General features: G+C 36.8%; 1 protein-coding gene across 1 annotated transcript in view; it reads left to right on the top strand.

The window, feature by feature from the left end:
* The first annotated feature begins 1,061 nt into the window (after positions 1-1,061).
* The window catches only part of LOC105263194 (uncharacterized), a 38,750-nt gene continuing 16,257 nt past the window's right edge, over positions 1,062-23,554 (top strand). Inside the window, exons 1-9 of the mRNA XM_011299239.1 lie at positions 1,062-2,401; positions 4,193-4,923; positions 6,523-7,272; positions 11,142-11,435; positions 11,500-11,788; positions 13,868-14,140; positions 16,398-16,674; positions 21,006-21,062; positions 21,175-21,440. Of these exons, the coding sequence (XP_011297541.1) occupies positions 1,279-2,401; positions 4,193-4,923; positions 6,523-7,272; positions 11,142-11,435; positions 11,500-11,788; positions 13,868-14,140; positions 16,398-16,674; positions 21,006-21,062; positions 21,175-21,440 (4,060 nt within the window). The 5' untranslated portion in view covers positions 1,062-1,278. The remainder of the gene's footprint in view (positions 2,402-4,192; positions 4,924-6,522; positions 7,273-11,141; positions 11,436-11,499; positions 11,789-13,867; positions 14,141-16,397; positions 16,675-21,005; positions 21,063-21,174; positions 21,441-23,554) is intronic.

Genomic DNA, 23,554 nt, shown 5'->3' with positions numbered 1-23,554 from the left:
GACCCGGTGAGAATGGGGTTAAGGGGATCGTTGAATTTTTGAGTGAATAATTGTCGTTTCCCTCCCACTGGTCTATTTTTAATAACGCTGAGGGTTTCTCTAGGCACATGCATTAAACTCGGTACGTTAAAGATGATGTTTAATTGAAGTTTCTACCTTGTTCGGGGTCAACTGGTCCATTCATGTGATTAATTGAGAGTATAGCAAGACATCAAATTTTTAGATCAGTGTTACTCTGAAACTTTTGTGGCTAGAATTGAGATTTTGACCCGTTTCAAATGAAGCCATTGTTAACAGTTATTTTGAGTATTCTAGTACTCAGCTTCAGATTTTTTTGAATTCTACGACTTTTCAAAGCCTCAATTTCAGACTTACAACTTTAGGACCTTACGAGAAAACTTTCCGACTGAAACTTCATGACTTTGAGACTTAACTTGAGACTCTTTCACTAAACTTACATTTTCATTCAAATTCGCCGATTTTTTAAAATACAGCTCGAGGAAAAACTTCAAATTAACACTTACGGCTTCGATTAGTCTCAAATTAAGACTTGCAAGATTCAAAGTCAAGTGTCAAAGTTAAAAACTCTCAAGTGAAAGTCGTAATTTGAAATCTAATACACTCAAATTGAGGTGCCACTTAACGTTTTTTCGAATCAAACGTAATATTGAACGCTTGAAGTCTCACCAAAAGTGGAACCATTAAACCTTGTTAATAAAAAATGTGGTGTAATAGAAGTTGAGATGTAGTTTCCGACCCATTAGAGAGCAATTGATTTTACTCATCCAAATGATTGAGAGCTGTATTGCAAAGACACCATCTTTTCTGAGCATCCGGGCATTCATTGCGTTCACTCTCGCATCTACTCGAGACCATCTTCACATAAATACAGACGCGAGTGCCTCGAGCCACCCCCTCGTACTATGTATGCGACTACAGTTTTTAAGGGTAGACCGACATGATAGTCATGCGTCGTATATGCAAAAGCGAGTTTTGACTAAGCGGTGTTATTCGAGGGTGATATTTACGTAGAAACTTCGAGTTCACTCAGCGAAAAAATAAAGTGCAAATGTGATGATGTCGATTGATAAATAGAAACAAAAAATCCAATACAAATGGTATGTTTTTATTTTCGTCATGTGAGTAGGGATTTCCCAGCGGATGAGCTCGGCAAGTGAAATATTTCAGTATCGGAGAAGTTTCAAGGCCGTAAACTGTAGCACATGATTCTTTGACTTGACCCACAGATACACATGGCTCCCAGAGGACGAGGATTCGATGCGACCTGAGGGACCCAGATCACTGCTGCAGTCTACCATACCCCGCCGAGGCAGTATCCACAAACCAAAGCACGTCAGTTTCGCTCGTTCTCACACACTGACATCGTTCGATGTCGCTCCAATAAGCAAAAGTCCACCGAGAGCACAAAATCCTGAACGATTAATTGACTCTCAGCCGACCCTTCAAGCAACTCTGCCCCCAGTACCTGCACTGTATCCACCACCAGAGCCGAAGATTCTGGTGCTGGGGAGACGAGGAATCATGAAGACACAAGCAACACAAACGGACATTGCAAATTCTCGCAGACCACCCCTCACTCTGAGTCCCAGGACAATTCACCGGGTGAAAATGGTGTCGCAGGGTGCGCAAACAAATGGCATCATCAACGGTCGCAAGCTGACAAAGAGCTTCTCAGAGGCGGGCCAGTTTGGCGGGCCCTTGGGCGAGGAGAAGTCCGAGCACGAGCCACTCCAGAGGACTCAGAGTGAAGAGCCACCGAGATCTCCATTTTTAGTAGATACACCACCGGCATCACCACGACTTGAACGACTTAATGAGCACCTATTGAATGGTGACATCGAGAGGGTCAGGGACAAGTACCGGGAGGATGATGAAGAGATACTGATTGACTTCAAACCTGCCCCAGTATCACCAGACGCTCGTGCCATGCTCCAGCAAATGCCTGTTATCTGCATACGACCCGTTCGACTCATTAAGACGCTATCTGATGGCGAGATTAGGGTGGAGAGAAGAGAACTCATTGACGAGGCTGGTGCACCCAGTTATCCGCACACGTGTAGAAGGAATTATCATGATCCGTGGAGTAGGTCAACGAGACCTCCCATCCAATTCTCATCGACACCTGATGATCTATCGTTGCTGAGAACCTCATCACCGCTTAATGATCATCGCGAAGAGGTATTGAATCATCAATACTTTTCTTTGGAATTGTTGAATGATGATTTATTTTTCCAGGAGTTCCACGAAAACATTATCCGACGTGGTTTATTCCGCAAGCGTAGTATCTCTCTGGAGGATGGTGTACAGGATTTACATTCCAGTGACTTTAGCCTTCCCCGCTCATTACCAACATCACCAACGTCCCCTACCGCCACTCCAGGTAATACTATTTTCTCATGCTCCTTGTATCTACATCGGTATCAACTTGGTTTTCGCTTTATGGCCATTCATTGTGCGTAATTATGCATAATTTACTTATAGTAATTTCATTTTTGCTTCCAAATAGAAGCCCTATAATCGTCTCATTTTCCAATTTTCTAATTTTGCTTGGAAACGATGTAGAATCGTCTGAAACGTAAAAATACAAAATTTAAACCGTATATGTGTATGTGCATAGGGTCAACTTTGCTCGCTTTTTTATAAAGTTAAAGGTCTAAATGGTTGAAATTATCCCAAGAAAGATGAAATTTAGTCAAATTATAGGTACTACTAAGGCCCAAGTCTGTGTCAAAATTCACCTCGTCCGGTACAGTCGGTTTTCATAAATTGCCATTTAGTTCTGAACGGTTTCTCAAATATCTTGAAAACTATCAAAACGATTTCAATTTTTCACGACTAAAAATATTCGTCTCGATGTACTCAATCAATCAAAATATGCATACCTATTTGGATTTAGTTTTCTCGAAATTCCAATTTTTCTGTTAAAAAAAAAAATTTGTTAGGGCAGAGCTTTGTGAAAAATTCATTCATGAATTTAAAATTTGGCATCAAATATCCTCTTGGTAATGAAATGTTTGGTATTGGGGAACAGTTGAATCGGATCCTCACTTCATGATATATTCTCTTTTGTATCAAAATTGATTTCCTTGAATATTTCGAAAGTTACCCAATCTTTTTCAATTTTCAATCTCTCAAAATGATCATCTCAATTGATCGAAATATGTAGACCTATCCCCAATAAGTTTTCGAGACATTTCAATTTTTCTTTTTTTTTTCTAAAAAATTCTGTCAGCACGGTAACGTTACAAAGTTCCCGCTTAGGAATGAAATGTTCATTGTTGAAGAAGGGCTGACTCGAATGACGAGTTGCGAAGATATTCAATTTTGTATCTAAAAACATGTTTTTCAATATTTCAAAAACTATTCAATCGATTGCATTTTTTTTCTCAAAATATTCGTTTCGCTGACCTCTATCTCCATTAAGTTCAAGTCACATACCTCACCATAGGAAATTTTGAAGAATTTTTATTAAATTTGCCAAGGCGATCCATCGTCAATGCAAAATTTCAAGTTAAACGATTGATATTTCAAGAAATGAGAGTACATACTTTCGAGCACTTTCTCCGGCAGTTGGGAAGCATACCATCAATTCATTGATGGCGCTGAATAATTGAAAAAATCACTCAAGGACCTGCTCACAATCTCTGCTTGGTATACCGTTTTTTTCCTTATGTGTGGTTTTTGATTACGACCTACTTCCTACAAAATAATGTGCAATTGATAATCTTCAAGCAATCGATCCATCAGAATTACTATTTTATACTTAAATTTTGCTGATAGGCGTAGGCGTTGTCACTATTTATAAGGGATACGGCTGATTACGACTCGGATGATCACGAATTGGATGATAAGGACAATTACTCACAAAATATTAGATCACCACTTATTTTGATCACAGGTCGAAAATATTGGGGATTACCTATTTCTCAATTTCAGTTGTCGTTTGATATTGGTTTAATTTGATATTGTGATATAATCGTCCTCTGTCATTTTCTTCTGTAATCAATTGTCCCGTGGTCACTACTGGTATAATCCTATAATAATTTGCTTTAATTCTTCTCTTAGTTAATTCACTATTATAATATTTTCTTGAAATATAATGGGCAGTGAACAAAATTCCAGTCAGTGGATTAATGCCCATTAACAGGACTAACTTTCTGAATATTTGCAGCTCACCGAGTGGCGGAAAGTCCGCGGTACGCAATTCAACGTCCTAATTTCTTGAGAACGTGTCCAATAATTGGTACGGCGTCGTCGCCATTTGCTTCAAGTGATTCACTGACGAACGACGTTACGAAGGACCACAGTGACGGCATCTGGAATGAATCCCAAGCAACTGTTCTCCAGGCCGACTGCCTAGCCTTGCTAACGCCTTCCTCGCGGAGGCGCCATTTGCTTCTGCTACAACATCAGCAGAGGTCATCAATGGATACGGAAGCTTTGGATGTTGAGGACGAGCTGGAGCTGTCGCCACCTAGCCCCAGGATTCGATTGCAAACAGCAACTCCCATAATCCTGACACCCAACGATCCTCCACTTCTCGTGACGAATGGCAGGCCCAGAAGTGGCCTCCTTCGTCGTAGCCCTGGTCCTCCATACTCTCAACCTCAATCTCAATCATCGAGCGAAATCGCCCTCAGCCTCGGAAGGACGGACTCTGGAAGAACTCTCGCTGGCGATTTGTCCGAAGCCTCGACAACTGAAGACTACGTGACCGCCAATACGTCGACAGGCACTGGAAACACAACCGGTACATCAGCAACCCCTAGCTCATGGTCAAGACCCGGTCTCCATTACTCATCTAGTACAGCGCCCTCTGGACCCACTTCCACCACTGCCACAGCTGCCGACGGTAGCTCATTTGAAAGCGCTAGTTCAATTTACAGTTTGGCAAGAAGTGAGGTAAGTTCAAATCCCTCTGATACTTCTGCTCCAAAGCTTACGTCCAATTACTCTTCATCTATCTCAACTTCATTCAGCGAATCTTTTAGTTCTTTTTTCCAAAATTTTTTTCTTTAAAAATCTTTTCATACTTATTTCCCAATGCAGTTATTTATAAATAACCATTGTGTAGTATATCAATTTTTAATTTTAAAATAAAATGGAGCACGAAACCGAAAATTTAAAAGTCACGAGTTCACCAGAAATATCGTTCTCAATTCCTTCCATTTTTTCGATGTTAATCTCACGATTCAGACTATCATGGTTGTTGGTTTGGACGACTTAACGTCGAAATATGTGACAACAGTTACCATTTCTCTTTATCTGTTTGATGTAAGTTAAATAAGACATATAATACAGTGTACTGAAGGTTTTATAGACCACGCTGGGGAAAAAATTACTTCTGCTCAATTAAGTTACTTCTGTCAAGGTAATTCACTAGGTACAAGCAAATGTATATAAATATTTGCATTTACAATGTTAGTCAATTTACTTGGAAAAAAGTATATTGTGCATCACGGGCAGAAAGTCATGTTTTCCCGCACATGCTATTTTTCAATATGCCGGCAAAGAGAACTTCATGTTTTACGGTGTGAAGAGCAGGAGGAAAGTGAATATTTTCCGCCCTAGGGTGGAATTCTCGGGTAGAAAGATACTTCTGTCATACCTACACGGAATGTTCGATTTTACTCTCCAAATGATGAGAAAAAAGTGGCCTATTCTATCCCTCAGATTTCTATTGTTTTTTAGGATCCTCGGGATGACATAACCCACATTCCTCCCGTCATTTACGAAAAAGAATCGAACTTTTCCGTGCAGTGATGATGGAAAGAACAATGTGCACCGAGGAAGGGTAACAAGCCATTCAAACCCGCGTGCTTACCACCCTCGGCTTCGCTTCATGTTGCTAATACACACACGGATTAGAATGCTCTGTTTTTCTCCTTGGTGCCCAATATACTATATCGTGGTCGGAAAGTCAAGACTTTTGGTCCTTGGGAGTAACTTTCCAGAATTTGAATTATTTCCCTCGTATACAGATTTTGAAACTTGATGGATAGCATTTTACATTCCACTTTCTGTATAATTTATAATCTAAAATATCTGAGGTTTGATCAAGTAGATAATGGATAAATAAAAAATGAAATTACCCGCCAAAATAATAATTTCATTCATTGTAACGAATACTAGCTATGGGCGGAAAATTTAGGGGCTTGTGAATCGATGGAAAGAACGAATTTTGCACAAAAAGTCCTTGGACTGATGGTTCTTGGGCCAAGTAACATCCACTTGCTCAAACTTCATTTATAACAGCATGTTGATATAACTGGTGGGAGGAGTTGATAGAGTTGAAAGAAATTCTTCTGAAATATTTCTTGAATGGTCTCTCTCTCATGATCTACGAGCCTCCTGTCATTCATTCATGCTCAAGAGGATTTTCCGCCCCCAACCAGCCCCATTCACGATAGTTTTTCACCCAATTCTACCCACTCCAACTAATAGTCCACATTGAAAAAAGTCCCGTCACAATTTACGATTGTGAGATATCGATTATCACAGGCCGTAGTGGAGGAGCCGGCGAGCCCCAAGGCGATTGTCGAAGAGCTGGAGGTTCCACTCGATCTGAGTGATATAGTGCCACCATCACCGGCGAGATCTACGAGCAGCAGTAGTTCAGGAAGTTATGACCTCGAGGACGCCATGCCTGAGCCACCAAATGAGAGTTATCAAACTGCCCCTCTGAGCGGTCACACGTCTGACGTCGAACTTGAACAAGACGAATATTGTAAACGATTGTTGGATCATCGTCGTTTGTCATCAGGGGGTTACATTGAATCCCCACCAGATCCGCCCGGGTGGACCGAAGAGGAGCGACGAAAGCGACGGAAAACTTTCACCCTTGATTTCCAGGACAGCCTGGATCTGGATCATAGTCATCAGGACAAACCTGAGGGATTCGTTGATAGCGCTGATGTCAGCCCAACCCCTTCACATCGACACAGACCCAGGGGCAAGAACAACGCCAATCGAGGGCAATACCGAAACAATAGAAGACGGGATTCCGTCCAGTCGACGCTGTCGACACTTTCTAGGAGTCCACAAAAAGAGGATTGGCCTCGGGAGCCCATTGGCGAGCTTCAGATTCCAACGTCCGACGACTCTAGCTGCAGTCATCACTATCATCTGCATCATTATCATCATCCGCATCATCTTCATCGAGACAATCAGGAGGGCAGACATCGAAGGACTAGGGAAAGTCCCAGAAGGAAAGCCGGAGGACATAATGCATCAAGGCGGAAGAGTAATGAGGTACGTATATGGAGAAAAAAATTCACGTAAAATCGTGTGAAAGTTCCGTGAAATTAGGACGTGTTTCGTCAAAACTTATGGAACTAATCTCGATTTTTACTTTTGTGTAGTGTAATTTTTACTTGACGTTACAGGAAACTTCTGTAACAGTCACGGAGAAATCCAAGTTCATTTAGTCATTTTTCACGTATTGCGAATTTTTCGATTGCGTCCTAGCGTGAAAGGGGTATCAATTCACGATCAGTTCGGTTTTTTTCTATTTTTGTGTAATTCTTACACCAATTCTTGTTAAATTTTCGGAATTTCCGCTACACTACACCATTACAAAACGTGATGGTCAATTTTATTAATTTTTTCTTCTGAAGGAAATCTTTTGGTTTTTACATTCTCTCATTTTTATCGAAAATTATGTAAAACTAGCACCGCCCTAGCACCTAGCACCCCCCGCACCGGCTCGGTGTCCGTTCTCAATATCGTTTCTCATATTGTTTTCTTATGTTGTTCAAAAACTAATGATTCATCATTGTTTTATTCTACACAGTGTAAAGTCATTAAAAATTATGCTTGTCAATTCAGTACCACTTTAATTTCAGTAGGTAACTAACCAACCTCGTGATCACCGCATGAGATTTTAACAATAATTATAATGAAAATTTTATTTTGTGTGCACAATCATCAAATTCGCATTAGCCTAATCAGCATTAAATTTTTCACAACTCGGAACTTTTGAGTCTTCGTACACCCTCGTAATTTTCCTTCATTTCTTCACGAAAGGAATCAGTTTTTTTTTTAAATTGCATGGTCGATTCTGATACTCTTTTACTAAATCAGAATGAATTTATTCATCATCTTTCTCATAGTTTGCTTTGAAAATGCCACAAACTTGAAACTATAATAAATGATTCTGTCTATGCTACTTTTCGTATCACACTCAATAGTTCTTGCTTCTATTAGTTAAAATAATTTTCATTTGATAATGCAATTCAGCTGATGAAACTAAAATGTTCAATCAAATGTTTTTATTGCATTGAATTGTGCATCTGCTAATTTCTATGGAAACCGAGTGAGATTTTAATTATACTTTGAAGGCAACTGCTTCTCAAACATCATTTATAATAGTACATCAGAGGAGAATGACATGAATTTATCAACATACAGTGCGTATTTCATTCGAAAGAGCAAAAATTTATCAATATATATCAACAATATATAGTCTGTTTAAAAAATCGCCACTTGATTTCTTCTGTGAATCTGAAATTGACGTTAATCATTTCAAAGATAGAGCACGAACATTAACGTTCTTAATTTATGCTATATTTGGAAGTAGTGAAACACAACCCTTTAGGCATAATCAAGTTTCGGAATTTTATTCTTAATAGAATAGTTTTTTAAAGTGCACATATGATAATCAATTTCACCATGTAGAAATTCAATTCTCCGCTTACTTAATAGAACAAAAATATTTAAAAAATCGCATAAGTTCAGCTATTTTGATTCTAATCGACTTTGTTTCGAACAAACGTTATGTAACATTTTAACAAATGATATGAACAATTATAATTACTTCGATTATATATTATATTATATATACCTACAACAATTCTAATTTTGAGTCAGAGCTGTCTTGATCTGTACCATCCGAATTTTTCGGTTTCAATCTTATCATTAACCGACGTCGGTAGCTCAGTGGCTAGGTGCGAGCCTACTGCAGCAACTGCCTGTACGGATATGTTTTTTTCTGTGGTTTCCCATGTCACTACTATGTTCTATAGGAGAATGAATACGGTACAGTGTAGGATCTACAGCCGCATGCATAGGGTGAGATAGGGCCAATTAGTCAGAATAGGACAGAAAGGGCCGAAATAAAAACCAAAAAATTTATCATTATTTCTTTAAACTGAAATAATCGATTATCGTTTTCATTGTGGTGCATTCACATTCTTCTATACTTAAGACAAAATATATCAAAGGTTTTTAGAATTTTTAATTATTCTTATTCTGATTGATTTCAATTAATTTTGTATAATAAAATGATAGTGAAAATTCCAGTAACTCGAGCATTTTTTTCCATGGAGTTGTGAATGCCTCATTCATTATGCTCTTTTTCCTGTTAAATACTCGCTTTGGCATTAATTTTTAATTATCATTCTGACTACTGTAAATGATATGTTAGAGTTATTAACAGTTAATTTTTATATTGCAATGAACGACTTGCTTAGATGCAATTATATTCAATTTCTATTCAATTTCTCGTCAAAGGTAACATGCAAAGTAAATTTTTAGAATTCAATGATTGTTGTTGCTTTGGTGAAAACACACGGCAATACCGTTATGAATTTTTCGGATTAATTGAAAAAAAACACGTGATAATTCAATTAATCTGCTGTCCACATAATCGTTATAACTATGTACTTAAAGTATTTCACCTGATATTTTCAGCACTAGATTGAAAATTTCAATAAAAAATGATCAAATAGTACATTTCCTAACAAATGCGGAAAAGTAGCGAAACAGACTTAATCAGTCGATTTTTATTGGAAAAACCCCTTCATCAAGAGTTCAATATGGGCTAAGGACAATCTTTCTCATCATTTTTTCCCTGACGTGAACTATCTGTCAGATGAAAAGTGATAAACAATGACCAACAAATTTATTAATCGTTTTTCGTTTAACAAATAATTAAGTTGAAGGCAAAAATTAGAGGGATTTATCGTCACTGAAATACTTGCAATGTTTAGAATACTTTTTTCATGAAAATTGACAGTTTTCGCTGTGATATTTTCCTGCATGCCTTTCGCCATGATAGTTTTAAGTTTATCCCTTTTTTCACGAAAATAATATTCTTCATATGCATGAAATCACAAATGTATCGTATTCTATTACCTCCGCTTGATTTCGATTTTCTTCAATTCGATTTTTGAGCGGTAGCCATTAAGCTCTCCTTTTTATATAAGGATACGAATAGTCTGAAATATAAAAATACGACGTTTGGTCTATCGGTACCAATATCTGGTGCCACCTTCCCGATCGTTATTTTTGTACCAATGGACTAATAAATTGACTGAACTCATTCAAAAGAATCTAAAATGTTGTCAGATTATTAGTATATTATGCAACACGTGCGTAATATATTTTATGTCATCGCGCCCGGAATCCGCGATTTAATCGAGCGAAGCGAGGTTGGAATCGCGCGATTACGGGCACCGATGGCATAAAAAACTTAAATAGTTTTTCGTTAATATCTTCGAAGTCAGTCAACCAATGTCTTATTTTTTCCTTCCAAAATATTCATTTCAATAACTTCTATTTGGAAGAATCAAAGCATATATTCCTGCTCATCCGAAAATTTGGAGATATTCTGATTTTTCGATTTTTTCATTAAAATTCTGGTAATCACTCCAGCTTGTGCAAAGAATGATTTGGAATCTCCCAGGATCCATTGGAATTTGTAGCAATTAAATGAAAAAAAAACAACGCAATAGCTCTACTTGTTTCTTTTTTCAATTTTATTCGCTATTCTAAAGCGCCGTGTAACTGTCAGTTAATGCAAATACTCGAAACCTTGAAGGCGTGGAAATTTAGAGTGATATGAGGCAAAAAAATCAAATCAAAAATCAAAAAATCAAAATCAAATCAAATAAGATTGTGTTCTGTTTCTGGTGACCGACTCTCAGTCGGTAGACATTTGGATACGGACCCAGGATCGATGAATCATAAGTCCGCTGCTCTACAGACTTTGCCACCGTAGGGCTGAATTTTGTTAATCATCTATTTCCATGCAAATAAACTCACCTCCTTTAAGTACTTCACCGCGAAATTTTTTATCTGAAATTGTTACCAAAAAATAAAAAAAAACAAAAATGCATTAGGATAAGAACGCGGCGATAACAGGCAGCCTCCCGAGAAGACGAACTCGTCCTCCGGAGGACGTCTGCTCAAGTCGCTTAAGCCCTGGTGGCAGATATCAGCGGGGTTCAGGTCACAATGGGCACACAACTGTACTTGTCAAGTCTCCAAGTCCTGAAGCCAGACTGAAAGCCCTATCAGCTGAGTCCCTGCGGTCCGTATCTCCCGGTAGCGACAGCGTCTTCTACAGCGAGGGGGCCGATCAATCTTGCCTGACTGCTCACGACTCCCATCATTGCCATAATTGCGGGAAAGAGGTTTGCACCCAATCTCATCTCCGACTAATAACTTCAATTGGATGTTGATGGAATTCGATTTAAGGTGACGGAGGAGATAGTTCAGCCACCGGCGGGTTTTGCTGACTCACCGGAAGGGCCGCGAACTGCTGTGTCGAAACACGCGAGTCACAGGTTGTACAAGAAATTCGATAAGAGATACAGGTCGGAGGATCGGGCGGAGAGAAGATATCATCGGAATAACGGGCGGTCTGATGCTAGAGCTAAATCAGAAGAGAGAGGTGGCAGATCATCTAGCAGAGGATCTATTGAGGATGGCATCAGGCGACGACTCCAGGCTAGAAGCACTGATGTCAGCATGGAAACCCTAGCATGTGAGTTCTTCACAAAATGCCATCGACTTAGCCATTCTGTTTAAGAATAAGACAATAACTTCACTTCAATGTATTATTTGTATGTATCCTCTACTTTCAACTGGATAGCATCAAAGCTATCTTTCCTAGCTTTTATCGAAGTCAAGTGCAGTAGAATATCTAGTGACAGGCGCAAAATTCAAATATTTCTAAAGGATGAATTTTCACTAATCTTTCGTTCATTTCGATACAACAGTTATTGCTATTATTCCCATCTTCGAACTCGGCCGACAAGATCGAAACAAAACTTTCAAGCCATTGAAGTTCTTCATAACATTTCTTGTGCAATTAACTAACACACATACACACACATAGTATTATTGGACTTTTTAAATCATATTGGGTTCATATAGAATAAAAAATGAGCAACTTTGATTTAATCGATTACAATGTTCCCATTCGGAGAAAAAAATTTGATATTTCTCTTATATTTCGAGATTTTCACGACTAGCTGAACAACAGTAAAAATTAATTTGTTACGATTTGCTGCTTGCCACTGAATTCATACTTAACGTACTGCACCTCTTGCGATCACTTCCATAACAAAAAGAAAAACAAAATAAACAAATTAAATTAAGGTCATAATTTTTATAGGTGACATAAAATTGCATTTAGGGAATAATTTTACACTTACTGATGACAATTCAAGTCTTTCGTACAATTCTAGGCATTTCAGTAGTTTTTAGTGGGAGTGAAATGAAAATTTCTAAGCTTGAATTAATTTTGAATAAAAAAGGCTAAAATTTTGGTCCTTATCACGCAATTCCTGATTTTTCATCTAGGATTTCATTAAGGATCTAGCCGGATAGGCCTGGTGAATGTGCCTCCAGCGAATTTCAAATTCCATGAACTATATCTATGCATAGTTATAATTAGTAGTTAATTAATCTCTAGGACTGATATCTGTAGGTATTCTTCAGAAAAAACGTGGAAATTTGCAGTTTTTACTATAGTCAAATGGCAAAACATTAAAACTTTTTTTCCCTCTGTTTGAAGAGAATTGCGAGTACAATCATCGGAAATTTTCTCAGAGTAGTAAAAAATCTGTACACATCAAAATTCATTTTAAAAAAAGATTAAATAATACCAAATCGAATTTAGCAAGGACAAAATATGAAAAAATTATTTCCTACAACATTGAAGTATTTTTAATTTTCTAGAATTTTTCCAGATTTTTAATAAAAAGCACGTTTTTTAATTCATAAAAAGCACGGAATCAAGATGAAGATTTAAAATTTTCCACAGAATTATCTTTTTGGGGCATAAATATGTGAAAAAATCGGCGCCTTGAAATTTGTTGGGGGCAGATTCACTATGTCTACAGGGTGACCAGACGGTGATTTTTGCCAAAAATTTTCATTCATTTTTCCAGAGTAGGATAGATCATAATAAGCTCTGAATGAAATATCAACAATGTGGTTCGAAAAGTGTCAATTCTCCGCATGATTGACTTCACTCGACTAATTGTGACTGTAAAAAATAAAAAAAAAATTTTGACAAATATCGACCAATGGAATTGCACCATTTGACATTACGTAGTAAAACCTGCTTGGTGCTATACTGATAATTCTTTGATAATTCCCTCTGGTAGTTGCTATATAAAAAACAAAACATTATCCAGTAAAATTAACCCCACAGCAAACTGACAGATATGAAATTGTTATTTCTTAACTGTGAGTTTCGTCTCATGGTGCGATTCTATTGGTCGACATTTTGGTCGGAAGAATAACCTCTCGAATACCACACAAGCTTCAAAATTATCTGACATTTCCGTAAAACTTCCCGGCAAAAAAATGAACTCATCAAGTTTATCAGATTAAAAAATCTTGATAATCTTGACTCCTTCATTCATTTGCAACAAACGTATCGTAAAATGCCCGCTAATTTTGAAGCTTTTGTGACATTATATGTAAATATTCGATACACATTTTACTTGAGGTATTCTTTTTTAGACAAATAATTGATTGGCGAATTAGTGTTCGGCCAAATGTCCACCACCCAATGATATTTCCCCGAATTATTTCTAATTCTTTGCTCCAGATCGGGAAGACGAGGACTCGTATGTTGAGCCGTACACAGGTAATGAGTGGATTTACATCGGAGAGCTGGAGGAAAGTCATGTATGGAAGCGTCCGGACAGTCGAGACGGTGACGACGAGTCTTCGGAGGGTCCCATTAAGGACCGTCGAGGTTCTCAAGGTTCCACCGAAAGCGAAAAGGGCTTCCAAAAGAAGTACCAAGCAGCCACGCACAGAATGGTCCACCGAAAGAGCAGCGGAGAAATGTACAAACGCATACAGAGCAAAAGTTTCGGTGAGTCTTACTCTTCATCAAATGCTTAAATAAGTGAAAAATGAAAATATTGCAATAACACGAATAACGGGAAATTCTCAGTTTCCTTATTAACTTTATGAACACGTTGGAAACTCTTCGGAAGAACTAGATCTGCATCGTAAAAAAAATTTTTAATGTCAACGAAATGGTATTGTGCTCAGATATAATGAGATTGTGGAAAGTGATTCTCCTAGAGGTAGAATAATTGAACAGGTATCTATATATTGAGGAGAGTAATTTTCTCAACAACACGAGTATGCGTTGTTCATCTTTAAAATTATATATTAATTAGAGTATTTCTGACAAATTCTTACAGTTTTTCTAAAATTTTATTATTTTATGGAAGAATTCGGTACTTTGGCATTTGTCCGCATGCTGATACACCAAATGCCAGTTTGACGCGTCACAAGTCATTTAATTTCATTTGGCTTGAATCTCAAGTAACTGAAAAGTCATTTCTTCTGTATTAGTTAGAATATGTTTCTGTTGTTAGGAAGTGGTGTCTTCTGATGTGTGCCTGGTGGGGAATTGCCTCTGTAGTCTTAGCACCTTGGCCATTCCTATAAAGAATATATTGATTTTTTCCTTGCAACCATTGGTGCGGCGTTACTTATTGGTATTTCTTATTTTATCATTTATCGTAGGTATGCAGGGTATAGATTGTAGTTGACATTTATGCGGGAAGAACATTAGATGAATCGGCATTGAACAAATCCGACGACTTCGTACCTTTGATGTTATGTGATATATAATACCGATTCCTTTGAGGGCAATATTTCAGGAGTAACTCTTCCTGGCAATATAAGGAGATAGGTGCAATCGGCGGCTTGATTGGCTTCAAGCAATTCTATTTTGTAATAAACATTTTATTTTATTTCATATTCACATTTGCTTGACAAAAACTACGAATTGACTTACGTGTAGTAAATATTCTTCACTTTCTCAGTATAGAAACAAAGATGTAAGAAATTGAAAAGGTCTCCGTTTTCAGACCAGAAAAATCTTTTCTCTTTTTGTTATTGTGAAAACTGAGAAGAAACATGCAATCAATTTCTGCTGCCACGAAATTAAAATTCCAACACCTATTCACCTAACGATTTTCACGATCTTTCTAGTTATCTATTTATTTTCACCAAGAGAATTAGAATGGAATGCAAACATTCGATAAAGCAGTGGAGCTTCTACAACGAATGCAGCCAACAATTGAAGTAGTTTGCGCCCAGAATGTATCTTTATAGACCCTAAATAGATTAATTATATCGAAGACTTCCCCGTGTTTCAGTGAAACTGAGCGATGAAGGATTAACACAATAACTGGCAAACAATTGCCTTCATTGATCATCCCGGGATTGTTAACGAGTGCAATTGTTCACCACTGGAGAGCGTCGATCGATTCTGCGCCGAGTGATGCTTCGAGACCTCGACATTCCTCCGGTTCGATTCGTTTCACGCCTTCCTCATCAATAAAAGTTGAAGGTCATTTTATTTTTAAGCAAACCCCCTTGCCCTCCCAACAACTGACACATCTAGCAGAACGCGTTCTTAGCGTATTCTCAGCCATCGGGTTAAGCTACTCCAGTTTTTCGTCTACCCATTCACTGAAGCATGAAAGCACATCAGCAAACTGCATCTGTTTAAAAATCTCAAGCTGATATGGGTAAAAATAGAAGACAGAGTAACACGTATCTTCTTTCCCCTAAAACTGGCAACTCGTGGCCCACACGAAGACCGGAAAAGATAGTCCGCCCCGGGCTATTAGTTCCATATTTTCCTTTTCTCTCCTTTTTCCCCGATGGAATTTCTCGTTTCGCATTACGGAAGGCATCTGCCATAATTGAGAAACATGAAAAATGGAAGGTAGCCCTATTTGTGTTGCCCTCGGGGTGGGAAAAGAAATCATCATGACACAATTCATCAATTTGTCGATGACGAAAGGAGAAACCAAATATGTCTCTTGTTTGTCTAGAAATCGCTTTCCTCAGTGAACAAAGTTTTCTTGGGACAAAGTGTTTTCTCCATCACGAATTTCTTCCTCTCATTCCGCCCCAAGACCTGTAAAGAGTCGATGACTCAGGCACCGTGAATCTGGTCTGGTCGCTCCACTTTTCACTCGTTCGTTATTTGAATGTCTGAAGAATACAAACATGTCAAAGTGGAATGAATAGGTCTGTGATATTTCACAGACTCTGGAGCTACTGGTGGAATGAAAGATATCGGGGCGGATTTGATCATCTAGGCGTTGAATATAGGTCTCATAATGCCATCCTAGTAACAGCTAAATATAATGTAGCCCGGTGTTACCATTTCTCTTTCTCTGATGGCAACATCTTTTGGACTGGTATTCGAGAGTGCGTGTTGGTTGGGGTCGTGGTACTCTATAACAGTTTCGGTGATTCGGTGGGGGCACAAGTGCCAGCACCCAGCAAACTTCGAGACTTCTGGCTTCAGCAGTCAGTGGGTCACGGTGGAGAGCATTCCATGCTTATACTGCTCTGTATATTTGCTGTAAAGTGGTAAAATCAGGTACATCATCCATGCGAAAAAATTAACATTTTGCAATTTTTTTTTATATTTCGAATTTGCCCAAGCAAATTTCTGTGAGAGAAATATATAAAGTACACAGAGAGAGTATTTCTTATCGAAATTAGGTATATTCTGTGCAATGCCGAAGTTAAAAGTGATTAAGGAAAGTTTTACGGAATTATTCATTTTTTCAGAACATTCTGCCATTTTTGTATGAATTTTCTGTAAAAAATTCTTCCGTAATCGGTAAGCAGATTTAAATTCCGTAATTTTTATTGAATATTGTTTTTCAATCATATGGTTTCTATTTTTGCACCTTTTTTATAAGCTCAAAAAATAAATAGTAATGCCCGGTGTTACATGGATTTTTTATCTCTATATTTTGCCATAGAGGTAACTTGGATGGGGAAAAAAATGATATGTTTCAAATTAATATTCTATAGCCAAGTAAATTTACATGACGTTGATAAACGAATGCCAATTCTGGAATTTGTAATCTGTGCATTTTCTTGTAGTTAGTATATGTAGCTGGCAAAAGTAATGATTTTTTTCTGTGCTAGCTCTCCTGTCAATTTTTTGTAAAACATCTTCCAAAGTAATTGACGTAGCAACAATTTTGTCATTACTTTTTCCGTAGTTTTCGATCATCTCTTCAAGAAGATCGTGACAAAAAATTTGCCACTTCAAATTTGAGTTCACTTATCTCTCTGTACCCCTTAACCACATATATTTACGAAACCGGGATGAGAATTATGAGCAAATATCATGATACGTATTGGTACACTTCAAAATGCAAATAAATACATGTATTGACAAATATTCACTTGAATTTGATACAAAAAATGAAATGATGAAATAATAATGAACTATTAATATTGTCAGAACTAAAATAAATTAAATTATGAAGGAATTCACTAAACATTAATTCATGGATTTATTAAATGGAAAAGATAAACTTGTGAAGCAATCAGTCAATCAAACAGAGAATGAGAAAAAATCCATGAAAATACATCACTGCTACGTAATAGAATGCTCTGGAAAATAAATTCCGGAGTAGTGATTCAACTAAGGAACGGTTAAGCTTTATATTTCAGAGTGCAGGAAGCGGCCAATTACACGCGGCAAGCTAAGCTCCTCGGGTGTAATCCGCTAGTTATTGCACGCAAAAATTAAATTTATCCTAGCATTGCAGAATATAATAACACGCAGAAATAAAGTTTCTTGTTTGAATAAAAAAAATTTTGATACCAAAAAAGTTAGAAAATGCAGATAAAAGTGATTATTTTTCTGACCCAAATATCGACCAATAGAATTGCACCATCGACGTCACGTGGTACAACTGTAAGGGGTTTTGTCACTGAATGGCATTCTATTGCGGTTATAAAAATTAAAAATTCTATTTTCAATAAAAATATGTTTTGAAATCTATCTATTTATGGAAGGCAACAGGTGTAACAGCAAGGCGGTCATTCTCCGCAATGTTCACCATCAATGACTACTCTAAATTTCATTGTTTGACTCATTAATGAGTTAGCCCACCGTCACAAGAAAGGCGCATTTATACTCCCTACACAACCTACATGGTATTATACTGATCATTTTTCCATAATTCCCTCTGGTAGTTGTTATGTATAAAAAACAAAACACACTCCGGTCAAATCACCCCCACGACAAACTGACAGATATGAAATTCTTATTCCTTACCTGTAAATTTCTTCGGTCCATGGTGCAATTCTATTGCCCGACATTTCGGTCGGAAAAATAATCCCTCAAATACTACACGAGCTTCCAAATTATCTGGCATTTCCCTCAACAATCGCTGCAAATAAATAAAGTCATCAAGATTTTTCGTCCTGAAAAACTTGACTCCTTCATTTGTTTGGACGATCCTATTGAGGAATGCCCGATAATTTTGAAGCTCTTGTTCTATTATAAGGAATGTCAGCCAATACAATTGCACAACTTCATGTTACATGGTGGGGCCATAATGGTTTTTATGCCATCGCCGCCCATAAAACGCGTTTCTAACATCGGTTCGTTTGGTTATAAACGCTTTCGACTCGGAGTATGAAGCCACATTCATCAGATTCACTTCTTACATGCTAGACGAGAAAAATACTAGTAACTGATTATTTTCCCTATCCTGATTTTGGGCAATCGGCGTGAAGTATTCATCGTCACGTGACACTTACACATGAGTATTACTTTGATTATTTTCCCTGTCGGAAGTCCGCCCAATAGAAACGACACAATTAATGTAAGTTGAGAGAAGTAAATTATTTTGGGTATTTTTCAGATATTCCCCTGGTAGTTGCTAAGTAATAAATTGATTTGGGGAGAATTCCGCACAGACTATTGATTAATAAATTTGCAAAAATGTTCCTCAAAATACTAAATAGCACTGCAAAACTTGTCACCCGCATTTGTTTCCAACAAAGCTATCGGGAATACCCGACCATTTCGAAGTTCTTGGAGTATTACTACTGATTACTCTCCATAATCAAATATCGACGAATAGAAACATGGGATTTGACATCACGTGGTGGATCTTACAGCGATAATTTTCGGAAATACTACAGTTATTGCTAAGCAGTCAATAACTTGTTTTTTTTCAAAGCATTTCAATATGAAACAATTTAAAGAACATCCAAAAACCGTGACATTTGTGGAAATGAGTTTCAAAAAAGATGATGAACAGATGTTATATCCCAGCTCCCATTGATCGAAATTTGATTTTGGGGAATAATCTGGCGAATACCCCTCATGCTTGAAAATTAATCGGATATTTGCCTTAAGTTACTCTGCTTGGCAGCATGTACATGCATTTTGGCACAAAAGCACTGTGGATTTCGCGCAAGCACTGTGGATTTTGATACTGCCATACATATGTTGCTAAGCAACGTAACTTTCAGGAAATATACGATAATTTCGAAGCACTTGTAGTATTTTAACTGATTATTTTTTCCGTCGCAATTTCAGTCAATTGAATTGCACCGTTCAACGAGCCTCTTTCTGGCACAAAATTTGAAATATTAAAATGAGGGAGTTAGGAGGAACCATTAATTACATATTTTCGTACAAAAAATTGAGTATCAATATTCCAGAATAGAAAGAAATACAATGAAAATATTGAAACTGAAATAAAATATTGTAGAAATTGGTTCCCCATCATGAAAACAATGTCAAAATTCATGAAAAAAAAAAAAATTTATCGAGAATAAAAAAAAGACGGTGTCTGACTGCTCGAAATTGTGTAGTTTCTGCTCAAAAATTGAAACTTGTCACTTTCGGAATGATTAATATTTTTGCAATATTTTTAAAATAAAAATATAGGTAAAAATTGGAATTTGAAAAGGAAAAAACCTTTATTTGTCAATTTTTTGAGAAGTTATGATTGTTTTTTTTTAATTCAAGATATTTTATATTTCAAGAACGGTTAGAGTGAAAAATTTGGAAAAATTCATGAATGCTTCTCTCATCACCTACTATCACTCCCAGTCTCAAAACTCAGCAAAATCTAAAATTCAAAATGTTACTCGTGTTTATTCTTTCGGATAATGCCCCAGATATGAAACAAAAAAGTGTTGGATTGCATTAACCGCTTATTAAATTTTATTGCCTGATTCATCGAGTGAAAAGTCTTTCCTCATCTTTTCGAATCTCTTTTTGCTTGCGAATGGAAGCTTTGTAATCGACCAGATTTAAATTTCCCATTTTTTGTCATATATCAGTGTAACGTACGAAGTCTGCACATACAGTTTTTAGAGCGTGTCCAAATGCACACATGTGTGTGTGTATGTCGTATTTTTCCCATTGATTTTCTTTGATTACTCACTTTCATCATGACCTAATTGAATCTTTTTTCTTCAAATGTAGGTCTCATTGGGCTCTATCTATCGTCGTTAGCAAAAAATTATTTCGCTCATTTACATTTTTTATTTTTTTTTTTCGAAAATGCATTTTTTTCACGATAACTTAAAAAAAATCATTCGAATCAATTAAATAACGGCTGAGAAAATTTGTTCCGATCCTCCTGACCGAGTTCGATGATGAAAGTGACAGCAATAATACTTTTTTCAATTTCTGTCAAATTTCATTTTTTTCCTATAAAATCTCGATGATATCTACGTATATGAATTAGAAGTTTATTTGAATACCATTAACCTGAATTTTGCCGTCGCGCTTCAATTATTCGCGAATTTCATTACATGGTGCAATTCTATTAAGTAACGTTTGGGTTGGAAAAATAATCCTCCAAATACCATATGAGTTTCCAAATTTATCAAAAATGTCCCTTAAACTTTCATGTATATAAATCAAGGCGTCAACTTTTTCAGGAAAAATCACTCGAGCTTCACACCCTCCTGAACCTTTTATGGTATTATTTATTGTACAAGTTGTACATTTTTTCTAACATGAAGAACATTGTTTTCTGACAATATTTATCATAATGATCTTATTTTTGGTAATATTTTTATTATAAAATTTAGCCCGGTGACTGATTGCGCTGAAGCTTTGGTTTGGATCAGGCGATCTTCAATTGAAAAGAGTTTAAGTGGTTTTGGCAATTATTGGGGGCTCAAAGTGAGCGCACTAGGCCCAAAAATGGTGTGCGATTCAGCCGGGGCCGATTGTCCACCTAGTCTTGGTGAAGACATTTCCCTGAAAAAGTCCCTCGAAGAGGTTCTGAAGTGCATGCTGAGGGTGTGGTGCAGGGAGGAACAGGCCCTGACCAAACTCGGCTCGACAGCACATGGTAAATATGAAGATTTTCGCGTGTGAATTTTTCGGAGGTTGAAATTGCTTGGCAGATTGCTTGTTTGGCAGGTCCAGTGAGCCTCGACCTTGTTTCTTTCAGACAGCAGACGAGACCGATTTTTTTCCCTGACTTTCAAGGGTTGCCAACTATTATTTGCACGTGGTATTAGAGTACTTGACGATTATGAAAATCGATAATTGATCCGATGAATTTTTCGATGACGCTCTCTTTTTTGAGGACACTTATCAATTTAGTAGGCGCCGCTGATACAATCGAGGTATATTTGGACGATTTTATCGGACCAGCTATCAAAAATCGAACTACTTCACTGAGGTAGATGAGTAAAAGCCGTTCAATGCGACCACGACACGCTTAGAAAACCGTGCTAGTACTATACGATCGTTTTCATTAACTACCTTACTGGAAGTTTCGTTCATTCCGAATTTCTCTCGTTAACCTTCTCGACTGGAAAATATTAAATTATTTCGTAAATCAGCTTTGTCCTACTCATTTCGCGGACATTTCCATCTGTTAATTAATTGAAAACTGCGCCCGTTTGTCCTCTTTTCATCCTACATTATTACTATTTCAATTAGTGGGGTTGCTCTTTTTCCCATCATTATAAATTATTCAACATCAAGGACTATTTCATGGTAAAATCACGGCCATTCTGGGCTCAAATTCCGTGAAATCACTTGGAGTCATTGCGTCAGTATTGAAATGCAGACTGATCATTTTTATTTGAAAAGAAACAGGTACACTTTTTTTTTATCTACAATGTATTTCACAATGTACTGGATGATTGAAAATTTCTTCCGATATTTCTCTTCCTAACGTAATCCTAAACAATGCTTAAAACGAATCAATCAGATCTTAACGAATTTAAAGGACCAATTTGATAATAATAAAATATATATTTAATGGATTCATTGATTGTAGGAAAAAATATAAATGAAGATGAATTATCTTGAAAGGTACCATTTAACTTCATAGCATTTCGAATATGAATATTGATATAAAAAAATGTATCCAAATTTGGTTTCAACTAATAAATAAATTCATCACCTAATAAGTTGAAAATAGTATATTACGCAACAAGTGCGTAATGATGATGACGGCCACCTATGACATAATAAATATTTCATCTTAAATTAGTTATTATGTGATGGAAAAGCCACCGGTAGACATACGAACAATTAAAAAAAAAAAAATTTCGCTTACAACGACGACGGTGGCTGAAGTGGTTAAATCGTTCGGCCCGACAGCAAAACCCATGACACGCGAGTTTGAGAATTTTTCGGAAACCGTCGAACGGAAGTCTCAACAACTCTCTACTCGAGGCCTGGGCCAAGTCAGCTCTCTGAGATCAGCGAGCTCCCAACCCCAATGAAAGCCAATGACCACAAGAAAAGAGATTCTGTTGTACTGTGCAGCTAGTCAAGGGGCGACTCCCAGTGGTGGCAGTGGGAGTATCGTTATATCAGTCAACGTGCAAAAATTTTACTTTTTGAAAGAAAAACATGAATATTTTTCTTGATATATTTTGCATCGTTAAAAAATAACAGTGATTCATTTTTTTCTATATCAACTTCCGCATAAAGTTCCGTTGGATAAATCACTCAAAATTAAATATTTCGGCAGCAAATGAATTGACAAATACTGGTGAAGAGATGAATTTGTTCATCAAATCATCTGAGGGAAATTTCTTTGCAGAATTTTCGTGGTAAAATCGTTGTCCTATTTGGCTCATACATCGGAAAAAAATGCAAAATATCAAGAAAAAAATTCATATCTTTTTTTTCAAAAACTAGCGTATACGGCGCGCTACGCGCACCCAAGCTTACATGTATGGGGTATTATCATATAAAATCTGAATATTAAAAGAATCTTAAGTATCTAAAAAAATTAGTCATAATTTAAGTTTTTTTCTTTAATCAATTTTCAATATATAAACAAATTATATATAAATTTTTAATTAAAATATATATATATATAATATATTGTATATATTATATATATATATATATAATATATTATAAATATATATATATATTAATTATTTATATGAATATATTAATATGATATGCATAGCTTAGCTATGCGCCAAAAAA

This window comes from Fopius arisanus, unplaced genomic scaffold, assembly GCF_000806365.1.
Source record: "Fopius arisanus strain USDA-PBARC FA_bdor unplaced genomic scaffold, ASM80636v1 scaffold00013, whole genome shotgun sequence".
Lineage (NCBI taxonomy): Eukaryota > Metazoa > Arthropoda > Insecta > Hymenoptera > Braconidae > Fopius > Fopius arisanus.
The sequence above is the reverse complement of the archived record's forward strand: the minus strand, read 5'-3'. Positions and strand labels throughout refer to the sequence as shown.